This window comes from Paramisgurnus dabryanus, chromosome 18, assembly GCF_030506205.2.
Source record: "Paramisgurnus dabryanus chromosome 18, PD_genome_1.1, whole genome shotgun sequence".
NCBI lineage: Eukaryota > Metazoa > Chordata > Actinopteri > Cypriniformes > Cobitidae > Paramisgurnus > Paramisgurnus dabryanus.
In genome coordinates, this window is record NC_133354.1 from 25,801,137 (window position 1) to 25,819,190 (window position 18,054).

Consider the following 18,054-nt stretch of genomic DNA (forward strand, 5'->3'; position numbering starts at 1 on the left):
ATATCAAGTCTTTTCCACACATTGAAAGTCAGGGAATTTTATATTTTTGGTCAAAATCATGGAATATCATGGATGTTTGTTTGTTGCTTTAAATTTTAGTTTACATTTATCAAAATGTAATACGCTTGTTAACTTGTGACGTCAGAAGACAATTAATTGCCACCTCCGATGACTACAATTTAGACAGCTTTTTATTGCCATTGTTAATTTATTTCACGCATTTAAGCTACATTTTTATAAACTCACGATGTTGTACACTACATTATCCAGGTTCACGGCATTTCGGACATATCATGGAAATTCAGCTTTTTAATCTGTGAAAGTCTGGGAGTTTGACTTGGAGTGGGAACCCTGTTTATAAAACCATGAGAAACATTTCAATGAAATTACTAAAGTGTTTACCGCTATATTTTCAATCTGAAGAGGTTTATGCTGAGCGCTCACGGCCACCTGACCTCGGTGCGCGCTCCCTACTGCAATCTGTCACCGGCGCGCGAGAAATAGCCTGACAACGACAGCCGGTTCGAAAATAGACAAGACCCCCTTGACCCCCCCTGCCTATGCACCCCTGCCTTTTCCCTTCTCCAGACCTTCATCGGCTCCTCTATCTCTTCTTTCGCTCGGTGCTCGTGAACGAATACTGAGGTGGTCTTTGCGCGAGTTCTGCGAGTCCGCGTCAAGTTTTTGACCTGGAATAAAGACGCGACGACGCAAACTTCATAAACGCGGAGCGAACAGACAGCTGCCTAACTGACTCTGGAAAGGAGAAGTGGAGATTGAAAGACACACAGAGGTGAGTAATTACTAAATCCGACCGTTACGCAGTTTCATGTGATGACCTCATAAAAATGCTGCATCGCGACGACAGGCTCGCAAACTTCTAATTTGACGTTTATTATCATGTCGTTTTGCGTTGTGACGACATGACAGACTGTGTTGCGCACGTTCGCCGCGTTGCTTTGTGAATATTTATGGTTAAACCCCAGGTGTGCGCATACCTGTGATACTGAGAAACGTAGTCGGTACACGCAGCGCGTCACTTTAGCAACGATATTGATAGGCTATATTTCATTCGGTCCCTTAGTAAATGTGGAGGGGTCGTGTCTGCAGGGGGAAACACGTGCATAGTCTGGCATGACTATATTAGGAGAGTGACCAAGACTCTTGGGACACATGGGACAGTACCGTTGTATGCAGGGTTGCCAGATCTGCGTCACAAAAACACCCCAATTGCCCTAACGCAGTGGTTTTCAAACTTTACAGCCCCTATAGGGTGCATCCCTCCCCCTCAGAGAAAATTAAAAACAATCAGCAACTTAGAATTTAAATAAAACCAAACATATTAAATTATACAATGTTGTGGTGTTAATTGGTAGTGTAAGAGCAAGCCATCTAGATTTCTTCAAACTATTTATTTTCAGGAATTAGAGTGAATTTGAACTCGGGCAGTAACTTTCTTTAAATGTATTTATTAAGAAATTACTAAAAAAGACTGAATGTTACAGGTCAAAAAAGTGTGATACTCCAATCTTTCTATCTCTCAAAACTAGGTCAACTCGACCAATTATCTTATTAGGGCTTCAAAATAAAAGTTTTCAAAAATATCAAATTATACATACATATTTAATCACAGTTGTATACACTCATATATGAATTAACAAATACAACTATGACATATGGCTCTTACAGGTGTATATATATATATATATTTGGTAGATATTATGTTATACAGTCACTGGTTTGCATTACACAAAGCTTTATCTTGAAAGTCAAAGTGTATGTTTATCATAAATGCACTCTGTTATTGTTTCCTAAATAAAGTCACCAATCTTACTTTAAGATCGAATGCTGAAAAAGTACTTTAAAAAGTAGTTTAAAATTTAACTCTTTCCGAGGGAAAACTGCAGACTTGGCAACACTTGTTACGAGTTTAAAGATGCAGAAGGGTATTTAACTGTTCTGCATCATCAATCATGTGGTGTAAAAATATGTCAGTGTTTATAAATATTATAAAAAGTCCAACGTTAAGTATATAATGACTGATGATTGCATGTTTTTGTTGTTGTTGTTGTTGTTGTTGTTGTCGTCGTCGCTCTCTCTCTCTCTCTCTCTCTCTCTCTCTCTCTCTCTCTCTCTCTCTCTCTCTCTCTCTCTCTCTCTCTCTCTCTCTCTCTCTCTCTCTCTCTCTCTCTCTCTCTCTCTCTCTCTCTCTCTCTCTCTCTATTGTCCCATATGAGTTATTTATGGTGCTGTTGTGTTAGTTATGCAAAATGTCTGTTTGTTTGTGTCAATCATCTGTGCAAGCTTCCACACTGTAGAAATTCCTTATTGCACTTAAATGTATAAGTTTTAATCAACTCAAAATTACAAGTAATTATAACTTTCTTAGTGAGGAGTTGCTATAAATTATAAAAAATAAAGTAAAATAACTTTAGCTAGAACAACTTTATTTTTATAATTTTTAGTAACTCCTCACTAGTGAAGAAAGTTTTAACTGAAACATTTAAGTGCAACAAGGAATTTCTTACATTGCACAAATAAAATAATAATATGATAAATAGTAGACATGTAGTGTATGTTGTTAAAGGCATCATAGCGTGAAAATCTGACTTTTTCCATGTTTAAGTGCTATAATTGGATCCCCAGTGCTTCTAAAATGTGAAAAAGATCAACCAGTAACTTAGTTTTGGTAAACCATTTTCTGAAAGCATGTGAAAAAATAGGTCATTCAGATTTCACCAGTTTTGTGACATAGGTAGCAAACAATAGTACTGCCCCTTAATCTGCACCACAGCACTATCTCTTGATAAAAGCATCTGCCGGATAGTGTACATTTAATAAGGATATTCAACCATTTGTTTGTCATTAATTACAAACCAAATTTACTGTAATCTCTTTGTAATATAAGAACAAGGTTCATATAAAATATATTAAACATCTGTTATATGTTTTAGGTTCTTTTAGGTCAGGTGTAATGGGTTAGATTTTAAGAACAAGTGAAATGTTTATCCTGTATGCACTTTAGGTTGATGAAAGTTTATTGTGACGCTAATACTTTTCTACTCTTTGAATCTTTTATACAGCAATGAGTCGCAGCATTGTGCGCCAGAGTAAGTTTCGGCATGTTTTTGGCCAGGCAGCCAAAGTGGATCAGGGTTATGATGATATTCGAGTTTCCAAGGTGACGTGGGACAGCTCCTTCTGTGCAGTCAACCCAAAGTTTCTGGCTGTTATAGTCGAGTCCAGCGGAGGTGGGGCTTTTTTGGTAATTTCTCTCTCAAAGGTAAGTGGTTTGGGGGCGACTTTTAAAAACAAATTCTGTGCCCTGTTTTCTCTGTGGTTAATGTGTCAGATTTACAAATAATACAACCCTGCCAACGTAATTTTTTTGTCATGCTACATAATGAATGTAAAGAGCATTCTGTGAAATATTGACTGAGTAAGGTCATGTCAGTGATTGATATCAAACTTTTTTTATTCTTTATTTATATTTGTTTTGTTGAAGAGATTTCATTTTTGGCTTATGGTAAGGGTGACCATCCCCCTCATGTCTTCCATTTCATTTACATAGAAACACATAAGTGAAGCCCATGGAAACAGAGTACACAACATACATACATGCTGTCACTTCTGTCACATACTGAATGCTGTTGAAATAGTTTGCATCATTGTCATTGCAGAATTCTTAGCCTATATACATGTTTTCTGTTTGCAGTGTTAAGCGTTTTTCAGTTGATGTGTTTTGATGAGTTAAATAGATTTTCATACTATCGATTAAAGCTTTCGAATTTTAATACATTTTTATTAAATAATAAATTTTTGAGAGTGATTAATTAAAGGTTAAACTTCCTCTTGCATGCTCAGTATTGGTTTTGGAGAAATTGTACACAAATGGTTAATATTTTAAAACCACTTTTTTATTCATTTGAAGTGTACATGTAGCTTCAAACTATGGGTTGGGACCCACTTCTGGGTCAAATAGAATGATAAGGTGGGTTGTGCAAAGTTGCTTGGCTGTTGCGGTGAATGACACAGTTCAGTCAATTTAATGACTGGCATTAACAATGATTTTGATATGATATGCCATAAATTATTTTGATATTGCAATTAAACTTATAGATTATACCTTGAGGGGGTCACAAAATGAAAGTTTGGGAACCCCTGTATTAAAGGTTTTTAATTCTACATTTACTTTCATAATCAAATTAAGATTTTAATATTTGAGAGTAGACTGTGGATTTCATTACCGAACCAGTCAATATTGAAACGTTTAGTTCCAGAAACTGGCAAATTCCTCTTTATTTAAAAAAAAAAAGTTTTGAAAAACTGTAAACCTGGACAAGTTGAATGAAGTAATGTGAACTAAAACAAGAGTAAATTTAACTTAAATTGTTTTTAGTAATTCCAATTAAGTATATGTATATGTGATTTTTTTTTTAGTATATGTCCACAACTCAAAATAGTAAGTGATGTTTACGTCATTATATAAGTAAAGACAGTATTTGGGTTAGCAGTGTTTGCAATGATGCCACAGAATCATTTTTGGTTCCCCAAATAACCTTTTAGTCACACGTTATTTTAAGAGTGTAGATGTGGTTGGTGTGGAAAAATTCGTTGACAAACAAGTATACATAAGCACATACTTCAGAAAAGCTGATTTCTCATGTAGTTTATCATGTTAATAACATCAGAATGTCTGCATATAAACACATATGTGACCTAAATTAAGGCAAAAGTCTCATAATCTATATGCAAGCTTTGGAGCATCAAAGTTTGATTTTTACATTAATTTCAATCTTTGACATGATGACCTTTCTCAATCAATATTAAAGATATCAAGGTTATATTTTCACAGAATGTTCCTATAGGATGATTTTATGTAGAAAACATTAAACAAAAATTAACTGGGTCACTTATTTTGTAATAGACTCATTCAAAAGACACTAAAGTGTAACCATTACCATTACATTTATTTTTGTAACATACTCTATGTGAAAATTTGATTATGGATTTTTGCAAATACACACTGTAAAAAAGGCTGGGTTATTTTTGACCATAATGGGTAAATATTGGTTAGGACACACTGCTGGGTTAAAATGACCCAATGTTGGGTTGTTGTTATGCAACCATGGGGTATAATAACCCAGCATTGGTAATAACCCAGCATTGGGTCAATCTTAACCCAGTGGTGTGTTCTGTCCAATATTTACCCATTATGGGTCAAAAATAACCCAGCCATGTTTAGACTGCAGTTTCCCCACAGTAAACAAATGGCATATGTAAAACTATGCTAAACATCCTCACTAATTCTAACTTTTCTATGATATTTGTGTATTGCTTCTAACCTAGGCTAATTTTAAGTAAGTTTATTACCCTAAAATTCAATTCTTTAAGTTTTGTAGTCACCATTGTTCAGAAGAGTGGTGCTTGTGTTTAGACCAGTGGTCTCCAACATGGTGCCCCCCAAGCACCAGGTTGCCCACACAGAGTCTGTGATTTGCCCGCCAAAGCACGCATTCTAATAGCCTCAATTTTAATATTTATTACATTTTTATCTTAGCTTAGTTTCTTTTTATGTATGCTAACATTTTAAACAATGTTAAAACACATCAACAAGTAAAATTAAATAAAATCAAGTAAAACAAAAAGGTTTTGAGTACACTATAAAAAAGTAGCCATCCAGATTGTTTTATCCACAGCCTTTGCTCACAAAAAGTTAGAGACCTCTGATTTAGACTGTAGGTGACACAATGAAAATCATGCTATATGTGTGCAAGAGGTAATTTTACATAATTAAATCAGGAAGATTACATTAAAAAAGTTAGCCTCCTCATACTCCTGCTGTGTATTTATAACCCTGTACTTAAAAATATTATTGTTACTACATTTTTAAAGTAAACTTTACATATTTTTACAGTGTCATTTTACTTAACTTAGTAGATTTACATAATTTTCATACGTGTGAAATTTACTGTTTGTGCAAAAAAGGAAAAGGAAATTCTACTTTTAGTTTTTTCAGTCTACCATTTAGGTACCATTATGTACCTTTAGGTACAAAGGTGTACTTTTTGAAAGGGCACCACCACAGTGACAGCTTTGGCACCTTTATATCTGAAAGTGTAATCACAGGTATACTAAATAACACAAAACAGTATGTTTCCCTGGGTTTATGCCCTTTTAGTCAAGCTCCACTGCAGAGTCACGAGCATATGTCAGCAGGCTTGGATAGACACGCTATAAATACCCAACTGACCATCTCTCCTACACTCAGTCAGGCCAAAAGAAAAACTCCCTTTTCAACAGCTCATCACAGGGTTATAAATACACAGCAGGAGTATGAGGAGGGGACTGACCCTAGCGGCGAGAGAAAGCGTCAACACGTATTCACGGCAGCCCAACACCAATGACAGAATAACATGAAAGTTACAACACTGATGACACTGATGGCATTTCATCGTCAGTTCAGCAATACACATGATGCATTTTCACTAACAGGTTATTAAATATATGAATAGAGTCACTAGGACAATTTGTATGAAATTGAAAGATTGGAATGGGATTATGCACTGGTGCTTGTCTTCCTATCGTTATATAGAAATAATATGAATGAAATGACATCCTGGTAAGACTGGATTTCAAAGACACGGTTGCATATATATAGACCATATATGATTCAAATATGTGACAAATTTTGTAACATATTCTTTTTTTATGTTTCAGATGGGCAGAGTGGACAAAAATTATCCCCTAGTGGTTGGGCACTCAGGCCCTGTATTGGACATCGACTGGTGTCCTCACAATGACAACATCGTGGCCAGCTGCTCTGAAGACACAACTGCCATGGTAATCATTACGACAGCCGTTCATAGACATTTACAATGCTTGACGTATGCAAGTGTTTCTTTAAAAATAAGCAAAGCATGTCTCAGCCCTCACTGGAGGCAAAGATCACAGATACAGAAGTCTCAAGAGATGTGATGGGATAGGAGCTTGTATTTATAAACACATGTAAACAGGCGCTCAAGGTCAGAAACATGTTTACAGATTGGCCAGTGCCGTTTATGACAGATAGGGAATGATGGATAGGTGTTGTCTATAAGGAGGAGTTGATAAATTTGAGCTAAGTTCCTCTTAACCCTGGAGAACCCAAGAAGATTTTGGGTAGCAGCAATTAACATTGGCCAAATTTGACCCCGTGGGTTCTCCAGGGTTAATGTGTCATTTTGTCAAAGATAACAGATGTAACAAGATTAGACATTGAGTTGTGTTTAACTATGATTCAGGAACGACATTTTGAAGATATCTGTCTTTTCCCATCCTAATTAATAGGACTGTAGTCTTTCATGACTGAAATAACTGTCCGGAGTGGTTGCAAACATTGCCGCTGTGGTTGCAAACATCCATGTCACTCTGTAGCACCATAACAACATTGCTCTGTTAAAGCATCAGATAAACACAGCTACAGTGAGGAACATAAGTATTTAAACACCCTGCTATTTTGCAAGTTCTCCCACTTAAAAATCATGGAGGGGTCTGAAATTGTCATCGTAGGTGCATGTCCACTCTGAGAGACATAATCTAAAAAAAAACAGAAATCACAATGTATGATTACTATTTTTTTTTTTATGATACAGCTGCAAATAAGTGTTTGAACACCTGTGTATCAGCTAGAATTCTGACCCTCAAAGACCTGTTAGTCTGCCTTTAAAATGTCCACCTCCATTCCATTTATTATCCCAAAATAGATGGACCTGTTTGAGGTGGTTAGCTGCATAAAGACACCTGTCCACCCCATACAATCAGTAAGAATCCAACTACTAACATGGCCAAGACCAAAGAGCTGTCCAAAGACACTGGAGACAAAATTGTACACCTTCACAAGGATGGAAAGGGCTACGGGGCAATTGCCAAGCAGCTTGGTGAAAAAAGGTCCACTGTTGGAGCAATCATTAGAAAATGGAAAAAGCTAAACATGACTGTAAATCTCCCTCGGACTGGGGCTCCATGAAAGATCTCACCTCGTGGGGTCTCAATCAGCCCAGAACTACACGGGAGGAGCTGGTCAATGACCTGAAAAGAGCTGGGACCACCGTTTCCAAGGTTACTGTTGGTAATACACCAAAACGTCATAGTTTGAAGGTTCCCCTGCTTAAACCAGCACATGTCCAGGCCCGTCTTAAGTTTGCCAATGACCATTTGGATGATCCAGAGGAGTCATGGGAGAAAGTCATGTGATCAGATGAGACCAAAATAGAACTTTTGGGTCATAATTCCACTAAACGTGTTTGGAGGAAGAAGAATGATGAGTACCATCCCTACTGTGAAGCATGGGGGTGGTAGCATCATGCTTTGGGGGTGTTTTTCTGCACATGGGACAGGGTGTCTGCACTGTATTGAGGAGAGGATGACCGGTGCCATGTATTGTGAGATCCCTCCATTAGAGCATTGAAGATGGGTCGAGGCTGGGTTTTCCAACATGACAATGCAGCACACAGCCAGGATAACCAAGGAGTGGCTCTGTAAGAAGCATATCAAGGTTCTGGCGTAGCTTAGCCAGTCTCCAGACCTAAACTCAATAGAGAATCTTTGGAAGGAGCTCAAACTCTGTGTTTCTCAGCGACAGGCCAGAAACCTGACTGATTTAGAGGAGATCTGTGTGGAGGAGTGGGCCAAAATCCCTCCTACATTGTGTACAAACCTGGTGAAAAACTACAGGAAACGTAATTGCAAACAAAGGCTACTGTACCAATTATTAACATTGAATTTTTTCAGGTGTGCAAAAACTTATTTGCAGCTGTATCATACAAATAAATAGATAAAAAATCATACATTGTTATTTCTGGAATTTTTTTAGATTATGTCTCTCACAGTGGACATGCACCTACGATGACAATTTCAGACCCCTCCATGATTTCTAAGTGGGAGAACTTGCAAAATAGCAGGGTGTTCAAATACTTATTTTCCTCACTGTACATGGCTGATTCTATGATGTGTGTTTAGGGCTATATGGGATTATATGTTTGTATTGGCAAAGCTTGAATTATGTAATAGTAATGCCTTTAAAAAAATTAACAGACATATTTCAACCACATACAATATTTGGACACTTAAAGGTGCAGTGTATAGATTTTAGCGGCATGTGGTGAGGTTATGTATTGCACGCCTCCCTTTCGAAGCACATAGAGAGGCTACGGTTTGTCACAGGACAAACACGCCATCGTCTCAGACAACGTAATGACAAAAGCCCTCTGTAGAGCAGTTTGTCCATTTAGGGCTACTGTAAAAACATGATTGTGCAAAAAGACGGCTTCCATGTAAGGGGACTCGTGGTGTATGTAGATGAAACCGGCTCATTCTAAGATTATAAAAACATAACAGTTCATTATGTAAGGTCTTTACACACCACTGAAAACATTGTTATCTATATTATATTGCATTGTTGTCAAATAATCTTTCTAAAATTTAGAAAATGCATTCAGTTTGTTAGGTTTTAAATCATTTAACAATGGATATACAGAATTTATTTTTTCAATATGAGACCTGACTTTGGAAGCAGTTTAAAAATAAAGGTAATGGCAATTTATTCCTCTTTGTTTTTGGAGCTTCTGTATACTGTACATACAGTATGTGTGTCTTGCCAGTTTGAGGTGTTGAGTATACCAAAAGTGTTATATATGTCAGATCAAAACAAGCATCGAGTCCATCAACGTTGAGCAAGACAGAGTTAGAGAGTTATTATAACTTATGAATGATATTATTGCTATTTCATTACATCACATTGCAAACGTGTATGGCATGCGGTCTATGCGCTTCTGTTAGAGAGGTTAACTGCAGCTGTCATTTGTGCTGGCAACTCTTCTGATCACTTCTCAGAACTGAAATGACTTTATATCTAGAAGTTTACTTAAGCAGTAGTCTTATTAAACAGCTGTTGTTATGAAAGCAAGAGTGTCATGGAAGATTATTTGCATGAGAGCCTAGAAGACATATTTAACCAATAATTAACATCTGATTTGACCTTGAAGAATTTTTTAGACGGCATTGTCACATGTACTGATACATTGTGTTGTTACATAGGTATGGCAGATCCCTGACCACACCCCCTGTCGCCCCATCAGTGAGCCCATTGTGGTGCTAGAAGGTCACTCTAAACGTGTGGGCATCATTAAGTGGCATCCCACTGCCCGCAACATCCTCCTCACTGCAGGTAAACACCCACCTTCCGCTACTGTTTCATTTCAGTCTTGTACCTCTTAATAAATGCATAATGCCACCTTACCAAATGCATAATGGACAAAAGCAATAAATAAAACAAAAAGCCAAGATTGTGATGCTTAGCGAAGGCTCTTTTGCTTAATAGATGAGAAAATAGAAATGGTTTCCCTTTTGATCCCATACAAATGGGTTTCATTCAGTGTGCTTTTGTCTCAGGCAGTGATAATCTGATCATAATTTGGAATGTGGGCACCGGAGAACCCCTGATCACCATGGACGACCATCCTGACCTCATCTACAACGTCAGCTGGAACTACAACGGCAGTCTCTTCTGCACCACCTGCAAGGACCGTCGCCTCCGAGTGTGTGATCCTCGCAAAAGTGAGGTGTTGGCGGTAAGTGTGGTAAATTACTGATCTACCACAGGCCTGCTGGTGCACTCACAAAGATACTTACTGTCTTCAAGAGATGTTATTTAATTTATTACAAGGCACACTGAAATGCTTGATTCTGTTTGGTCAGATGTTTGATATTCCCAGTTAACAGCCACCTGAAACTATAAGTAACTAATAAGTATGTTGAGTCATTATGGCAGATGCAGTTTAATACTTGCAAAAAAATCCAGAAATGGTTAAATAATTTTTTTCTGTTCTGTTTAGGAGAGATTGGCCCCTCATGAGGGCATTCGGCCGATGAGAGCTATTTTTACCAGAGAGGGAAACATTTTCACTACAGGTTTCACCAGGATGAGCCAGAGAGAGTTGGGCTTGTGGGATCCGGTAATGGAGTGTTTATTTCATTTTCGTGTTATTTTTACCCCTTGCTTTTATTTTTAGTAACTGATGGCGGTCTTTCAATTTACAGACTAATTTCGAAGAGCCCATTGCATTATTGGAGTTGGACACAAGTAATGGAGTTTTACTGCCTTTTTACGACCCAGACACCAACATTGTATATCTCAGCGGCAAGGTCTGACCCCATGTTTAATCTCTTTTTATTTTCATTATTAAAAGGGACATATCACAAGACTTTTTTAAGATGTAAAATAAATCTTTGGTGTCCCCAGAGGACGTATGTGAAATTTTAGTTCAGAATACCATATAGATCATTTATTATAGCATGTTTGGGTCCTTAAAATGCAAACGAGTTGATGAAATGCAAACACTGATAACTATAAATATGGTGATTTGTTGAAATTGAAACTCAGGTGTGCTGTCAATTGTTTTCCCTCCACACTAAATAGCAGTGCCATGGTCGGACCGTGCAGAATAAGGGGCGGTCTAATTATAATAAGATCCCCTTCTGACATCACAAGGGGAGCCAAATTTTAGTGACCTACTTTTTTTGCTTGCAGAGAATGGTTTACCAAAACTAAATTACCGGGTTGATCTTTTTTATATTTTCTAGTTTAATAGAAGCACTGGGGACCCAATTATAGCACTTAAACATGTAAAAAGTCAGATTTTAAGGTGCCCTAAACTTGGTCTCTATTACTGCTTTATTGTCTTTACAGGGTGACAGCAGTATTCGGTATTTTGAGATCACAGAGGAACCCCCTTATGTGCATTACATCAGCACATACAGTAGCAAGGAGCCACAGAGAGGAATGGGCTTCATGCCTAAGAGAGGAGTAGATGTCACCAAGTGTGAGATCGCTCGGTCAGTTAGTATTCATGTACTTCTAATGTTAATGCATGAATATATTAAGAGTTTCGTTGCAAAACGAGATAACTCCGTTTTTTGGTTGTGCATTCCAATTAATATCAATTCAACTGCATTTGGTTTGTTTTGATTTAAACCTTCATAACTTAAAAAATACAGCTAAGTAGCACCATAAAACAAAATGATAACATTGATAACATAATAATAAACATGTTTTGACAAAAAAAATGTAAAAACGGAGTTATCTCGTTTTGCAACTAAACTCTTCTAGATGAAACATCAAACTGCTCCTGTTGAGCTACCATCCAATACCATGTATTATTATATTAATTATAAATATTGATATGCCAAAAATTATTTGGATATTAAGTAAAGATATTCCCTACCATCAATAATTATTCAAAAATGTATGTATCATGAGTAATATGTGTTGATAAGGGCTTCATTTGGACAACTTTTAGAAGTGATTTTCTCAATATTTAGATTTTTTTTGCACCCTCAAATTCCAGATTTTCAAATAGTTGTATCTCAGCCAAATATTGTCCTATATCCTAACAAACCACACATGAGTGGAAAGCTCTTAAATGCAGAAATAAAGCAAAATTGCAAGTATTTTTTTTTGATAAAGATGTTTGTAGTGACTGTTTCATGTTGACTAAAGAGTATTTTATTGTTTTATATAGATTATACAAACTCCATGAGAGAAAGTGTGAGCCTATTATGATGACTGTACCCAGAAAGGTAAATGAAGGACATTCTTGATATTTTCATTGTTGTTAATTTTTCAGTTTTTAAGTATATACAATTCAAGCATATAATCAACATTATTTCATTGGATATGGACGAATAACAGTATACTTCTATACTTCAACATTAGCCTGGATTAATTTCTGTTTATCACCAAAATTGTTTATTAACACCCAATGCATTAACTGATAGAAACATTATTCTTAAAGGAATAGTGCACCCCAAAATTCTGTATATTTTACTCACTCTCATCTTGTTCCATACCTGTATACATTTCTTTGATTAACACAAAGAAAATATATTTTAAAGAATGTTTGTAACCAAACTGATCAGAAGCCATATTGACTTCCATAGTAGGAATGGGGCTTCTGATCGGTTACAAACATTTTTCAAAATATCTTCCTTTGTGTTCATCAGAACAAAGAAATGTACAGAATTTTCATTTTTGGGTGAAATATTCCTTTAAGTCAAACATTTCTAGATTTACACTTCATATCAGATTATATTAATAATATCACATGTAAAATTATGCACATCTGAGATAAATCTAATCAGTTCTCTCTTGTCTGTTTTTTATGATGTCAGTCGGACCTGTTCCAGGATGACCTGTACCCAGACACAGCGGGTCCAGAGCCAGCACTCGAACCTGAGGAATGGATGGAGGGACGAGATGCAGATCCCATACTGGTGTCCATGAGAGATGGTTATGTTCCTCCAAAGAGCAGAGAGCTGAAGGTGTCCAAGAAGAACGTCCTAGACACCAAGCCTGCCACACGTAGAAGCATGTCTGTTGTAGATGGAAGCAGTTTGCCTGTGAGTAGATTATCTTGCTTATTCCTGTTGTTCACATCTTCCTAGCATTTCTTTCTTCATCAATTGCTTGTAGACACTTCTTTGTAAGCTTATAGGGTTGGGAATCAAACAGCTTTTTAAATATTTCTGCATTTTTCATTATTAAAAACATGCCATGAAAGGGCATACTGTAATATTCGGGAAAAACAGTATGCATTAATGTTATATTCCTAACATTCCTAAATGCTCATTATTGGAAGTGAAGAATCAGATTTACATCCATCATCATGTTTTCTTCTATAGTCTGTATGTGAACCTACTTCATTGTATAGTCCAGAATCAGACAGTATCATTATGTCGTTCTCATTTTGTAATTTCTAGATCTATAGCATGACTATATGGTCACACAGGTCAATCTTTTAAAATTGAGATTTATACATCATCTGAAAGCTGAATAAATAGGCTTTACATTGATGTTTGTTAGGATATGACAATATTTAGCCGAGATGCAACTATTTTGAAAATCTAAAATCTGAGGGAGCAAAAAATCTTAATGGTTGTCCAAATTAAGTCCTTATATATTAATGGTAAAAAAAAATGACAAAATATTGATGAAACATGATCTTTATTTTATATCCTAATGATTTTTTTTATCAAAAAGTTTGACCCATGCAAATGCATTGTTGGATATTGCTACAAATATACCCATGCGAATTATGACTGGTTTTGTGGTGCTGGACTGCAATGTTATTTTAAATTAATAGTTAAATCTTAATCTTAAATGTCATCCTAATTTCATTCCGATAGCATAATGTTCAATCTACTATATTATATTTAGTGAAGGTGAATGAGCACTGGCCAGAAATGTGACAAAATACTACACTGAAAAAAAATGATTCATAAAATTTACAAAAAAATTTTAAGGTAAGTGGTTGCAATCAATTTAAAAAAAAGTTTTTTATTCTATTTTACTTTGCTAATCTTTTTTGTTTAAATGTAGCTTAAAGAAATTAATTGCAACCACTTACCTTAAAAAAATTGAGTAAATTGAATGAATAATTTTTTTTCAGTGTATGAAAGTACACGAGACTAGGGCTGTCACAATGATTAAATAACCGTCTCATCGCGATTGTTTGACCTCATCCCGATAATTCCAGATAACCGCAATTATTGCACATCTCTTTAAAAACACAAGGCGGAGTTACAGCGCCTGTCAAAATGAAATGGTATCAGATGGCGCATCTTAACTGACAGTGTAAGGTGATACATTGCAAAGCCATTTAATACATTGAAAAAAACAGCATTTTAAAAAATGCTGCAAAGCTATGATAAGCAGTATGAACTGCCGGGTAAAACACACATTTCTAAAACAGCAATTTCAAATTAAGGGAAGTGAAGGATGCTATTCCTAAGGATCTGTAAGGAATTCATTTTTTGCAGCCACTACAGACATGTGGTCCAGTACTAATATGATCTGTTCTGGTATAATCAGTTTATTTCTATTGCATTTTTATTTTCATTTATTTTTTTAGACACTTTATTGTGTTTATTTTTTATGAAGAATTATAAGTTTTTGAAAAATATATTTATTTAATTAATATTTACTGCCAGGCAAAGATTGCAAAAGATTTAAGTCAAATAATCACAACAATGTGCGGAAATTATTTCATAAACAAACAAAAAATGTATGACAATTAAATGTCAAAGCAATAAAACAAGCAATTAATCTGGCAATTAATCGTCACAATTTATCAGACAATTAACTGTCAACCAAATTTCATAATCATGACAGCCCTACACTAGACACATATGACATATTCCAATAAATTAAATGTTTATCCATCCTCCACACCTTAAGAAAAGGCTGGGTGAACCCATAGTTGGGTAAAATATGGACAAACTCAACTGTCAATCTACGGTTTATGGAAAATGTTCATATTTGACCCAACCATCGGTTGAAACAACCCAGCAAAGGTTAATTTAAACCCACTGGTTGGGTTTTTCCGTGTTATAGTATACCCAATCATGGGTTGAAACAACCGTTTTTCCGATGTGTGGTTGCAGGGTTGCCAAACTGTTAAGCAGAAATGTAGCTAGAATCCGAAACTAGGATAATCAAATTCCTTACGATTCCCATCCCTAGAAGCTGAACAGTTCTTACCATTTCTTTATTTATCTTCTGACTAGCTTTCTTTTCTTTTTCCCCCTCTTCATCTTTCTTTCTTGCCTCTCTACCTCTTTGCCTCATTTTTCATCAATTTTGTTCTACTTCCTGTCCTCGTTTTCTCTTCCCTCTCTTTCCATCTCTTTCCATCACTAGCCTCAGTTGTTGGAGAAGCTCATTGAAGAGATCCAAAGTCTGAAGGCCACAGTTCTCTCTCAGGAGAAGCGAATCTGTGATTTAGAGAATAAGCTCTCCAAGTACACTAATGGCACAGTCTGACTTCATCACTAAAACTAACCCATCCTGTTCACACAACTAAAGTATGATAGGCCAAGCCACTCCCGATCCTGGTTCACTTTTGTTATGGGTTTACATTGTAACTACTACACCACTTGACTTTACACAGCTTTTCTGATCATTACCAAACATTTTGTAGCAAATAATTTTGCATAGGCACTTATTGCCAGAAATAGTGTTTTTCTGATGCTTTGTAGTTTGTGTGTTAATATTGTGTGGTAGTACACAATATTAGCTTTCTTAAATGAATCTTATCAAAAAGCATTTTATAGACAACGGGCAGCTTCATGTTTTGAGTTATACTGTAAATCCTACAGCTTTTAAATGCTAAAAACGAATGACAAGAATTGTAACTGCACAGTAGTTAGCAGTCATGGTTTCATCTGTAGTCTGTTTGTGAACATACCTCATTGAAGAGACCAGGACCTGGGATCAGACAGTAGCATTATGTAGCTCTTATTTGGTCGGCTCTGTCTAAGCAAGATCTTTGGCATGAGTAGGTAAGGATATTAGGAAGCTCTGTAAGGGTCGTGCACATCACTTATTGCCATTAAATGAATAGTTCACCTTAAATGTCATTGACTCTAATGAGGAGTTTAGCATAATGTCCAATCTATTAATATGAAGGTCAATGAGCACTATGCTGAAATTTGACAGAATATAAAAAGACACCATAAAAGTGGTGCATATAAGTCTCATATACTAGTGGCTTTGTGCAAATAAAAGATAAAATTTAAGTCAATATGCAGTGGTTTCACGGACAGGGTTTATATAGTCCCAGACTAATGCATGTTTGAGCCGCCTTATTTTAAAATATCTTAACATGTCCTAAGGCCTAGTCCTGGATTAATTTAAAACCTGTCCGGTACACTGCCCCTATAACTTTGAAATTTAATTTTAAACATGGTATGAATTGGAATATACGATCGGTGGAAAGATGAGAAAATGAAAACAGACTTTTATGTGAACTGTTCATTTAAGACTCCTGAGCAAATTTTTAATAATATAATGTTGAGCAATCTAATTTAATAATCAAAGTTGTATTATTTTTAGACTAAACAACTATTTGCATAGAAAGCCCCATTTGTTTCTTATGTGCTTGCATTATTGGCTCCTAAAATGCCACACAATCGGTCACTTCACACACCTCTGCCTTTCCAGATTTGACCAACAATTAAACTCATGTGGTTTCTGTTAAACATTACAAAATGTAAATATTATACTAAAAAACATGAAAAATAGTCAGATATCTAAACCAAAGACATTATTTTGTGTTTTATGTAGAGCATAATTTGTGAGTATTATGGTTTGAATAAAACTCTTTTTGTACAAAAATTGCATACGTTGTCATTTAATAATCAAATGAAGCATACCACTTTCATCTACCGCAGGTAATCGTTCTCCTTAAGCTATAGCTTATTCATTTGTAATAATAAAGTATATTATGTACTAAAATACCAGCAAGTAATTTTTTAGTGTATTGAAAAAATAAATGGTGTTTATTATGTATTTTTTGTATATTAAAGGTGCAGTGTTTTTAGAAGGATCTCTTGACAAAAATGCAAAATAATATACAAAACTATATTATCAGGGGTGTATAATGACCTTTTTATAATGAACCCTTATGTTTTTATTACCTTAGAATGAGACGTTTTTATCTACATACACAGAGGGTCCCCTTATGTGGAAGTCGCCATTTTGTGCCGCCATGTTTCTACAAAAGCCCTTAACGTTTCCGTCGATGATATTTTATTTGTGGTGGCTACCATAGCTTCTCTATACGTTATACGTTCTCTATAGCGAGGGAAGAGCAGTGGACATTGGTTGCAATTTGCAACCTCACCACTAGATGCCGTTAAAATTTACACACTGCACCTTTAAGTAAAAATGAGTGTGTGAAAATATTAAGTTTATTAGCAGCAGGCCTAAATTTCTATGAGATACAACATCTTAAATCTTTTTGATTTTAAAAGTTTGATGATTTGATCTTTATTTTCTTTCACCTGCACTTGTTTGACCATTTTATACACCCCTATTTCCTTCTTATACCTATAGAAGGAATCGCTATTGCAGTTATAGGATGTGTTCCCTGACACTGGATCTTTACCTTCGATTATAAATCAGCATTGTGACAGTGACTTTACCACATCATGAAGAAACATCAACCTTCTTGTGTA

General features: G+C 35.8%; 1 protein-coding gene across 1 annotated transcript; it reads left to right on the forward strand.

Moving 5' to 3' along the window:
- Nucleotides 1-561: 561 nt before the first annotated feature.
- On the forward strand, nucleotides 562-17,212 carry coro6 (coronin 6). The gene is made up of 11 exons (XM_065287484.1): nucleotides 562-793; nucleotides 3,084-3,283; nucleotides 6,721-6,843; nucleotides 10,078-10,207; nucleotides 10,432-10,610; nucleotides 10,875-10,994; nucleotides 11,080-11,184; nucleotides 11,729-11,874; nucleotides 12,561-12,618; nucleotides 13,210-13,437; nucleotides 15,737-17,212. Exons 2-11 carry the CDS (start codon nucleotides 3,086-3,088, stop codon nucleotides 15,857-15,859), a joined length of 1,410 nt encoding a protein of 469 aa, XP_065143556.1. The 5' UTR covers nucleotides 562-793; nucleotides 3,084-3,085; the 3' UTR covers nucleotides 15,860-17,212.
- The last annotated feature ends 842 nt before the right edge of the window (nucleotides 17,213-18,054 follow it).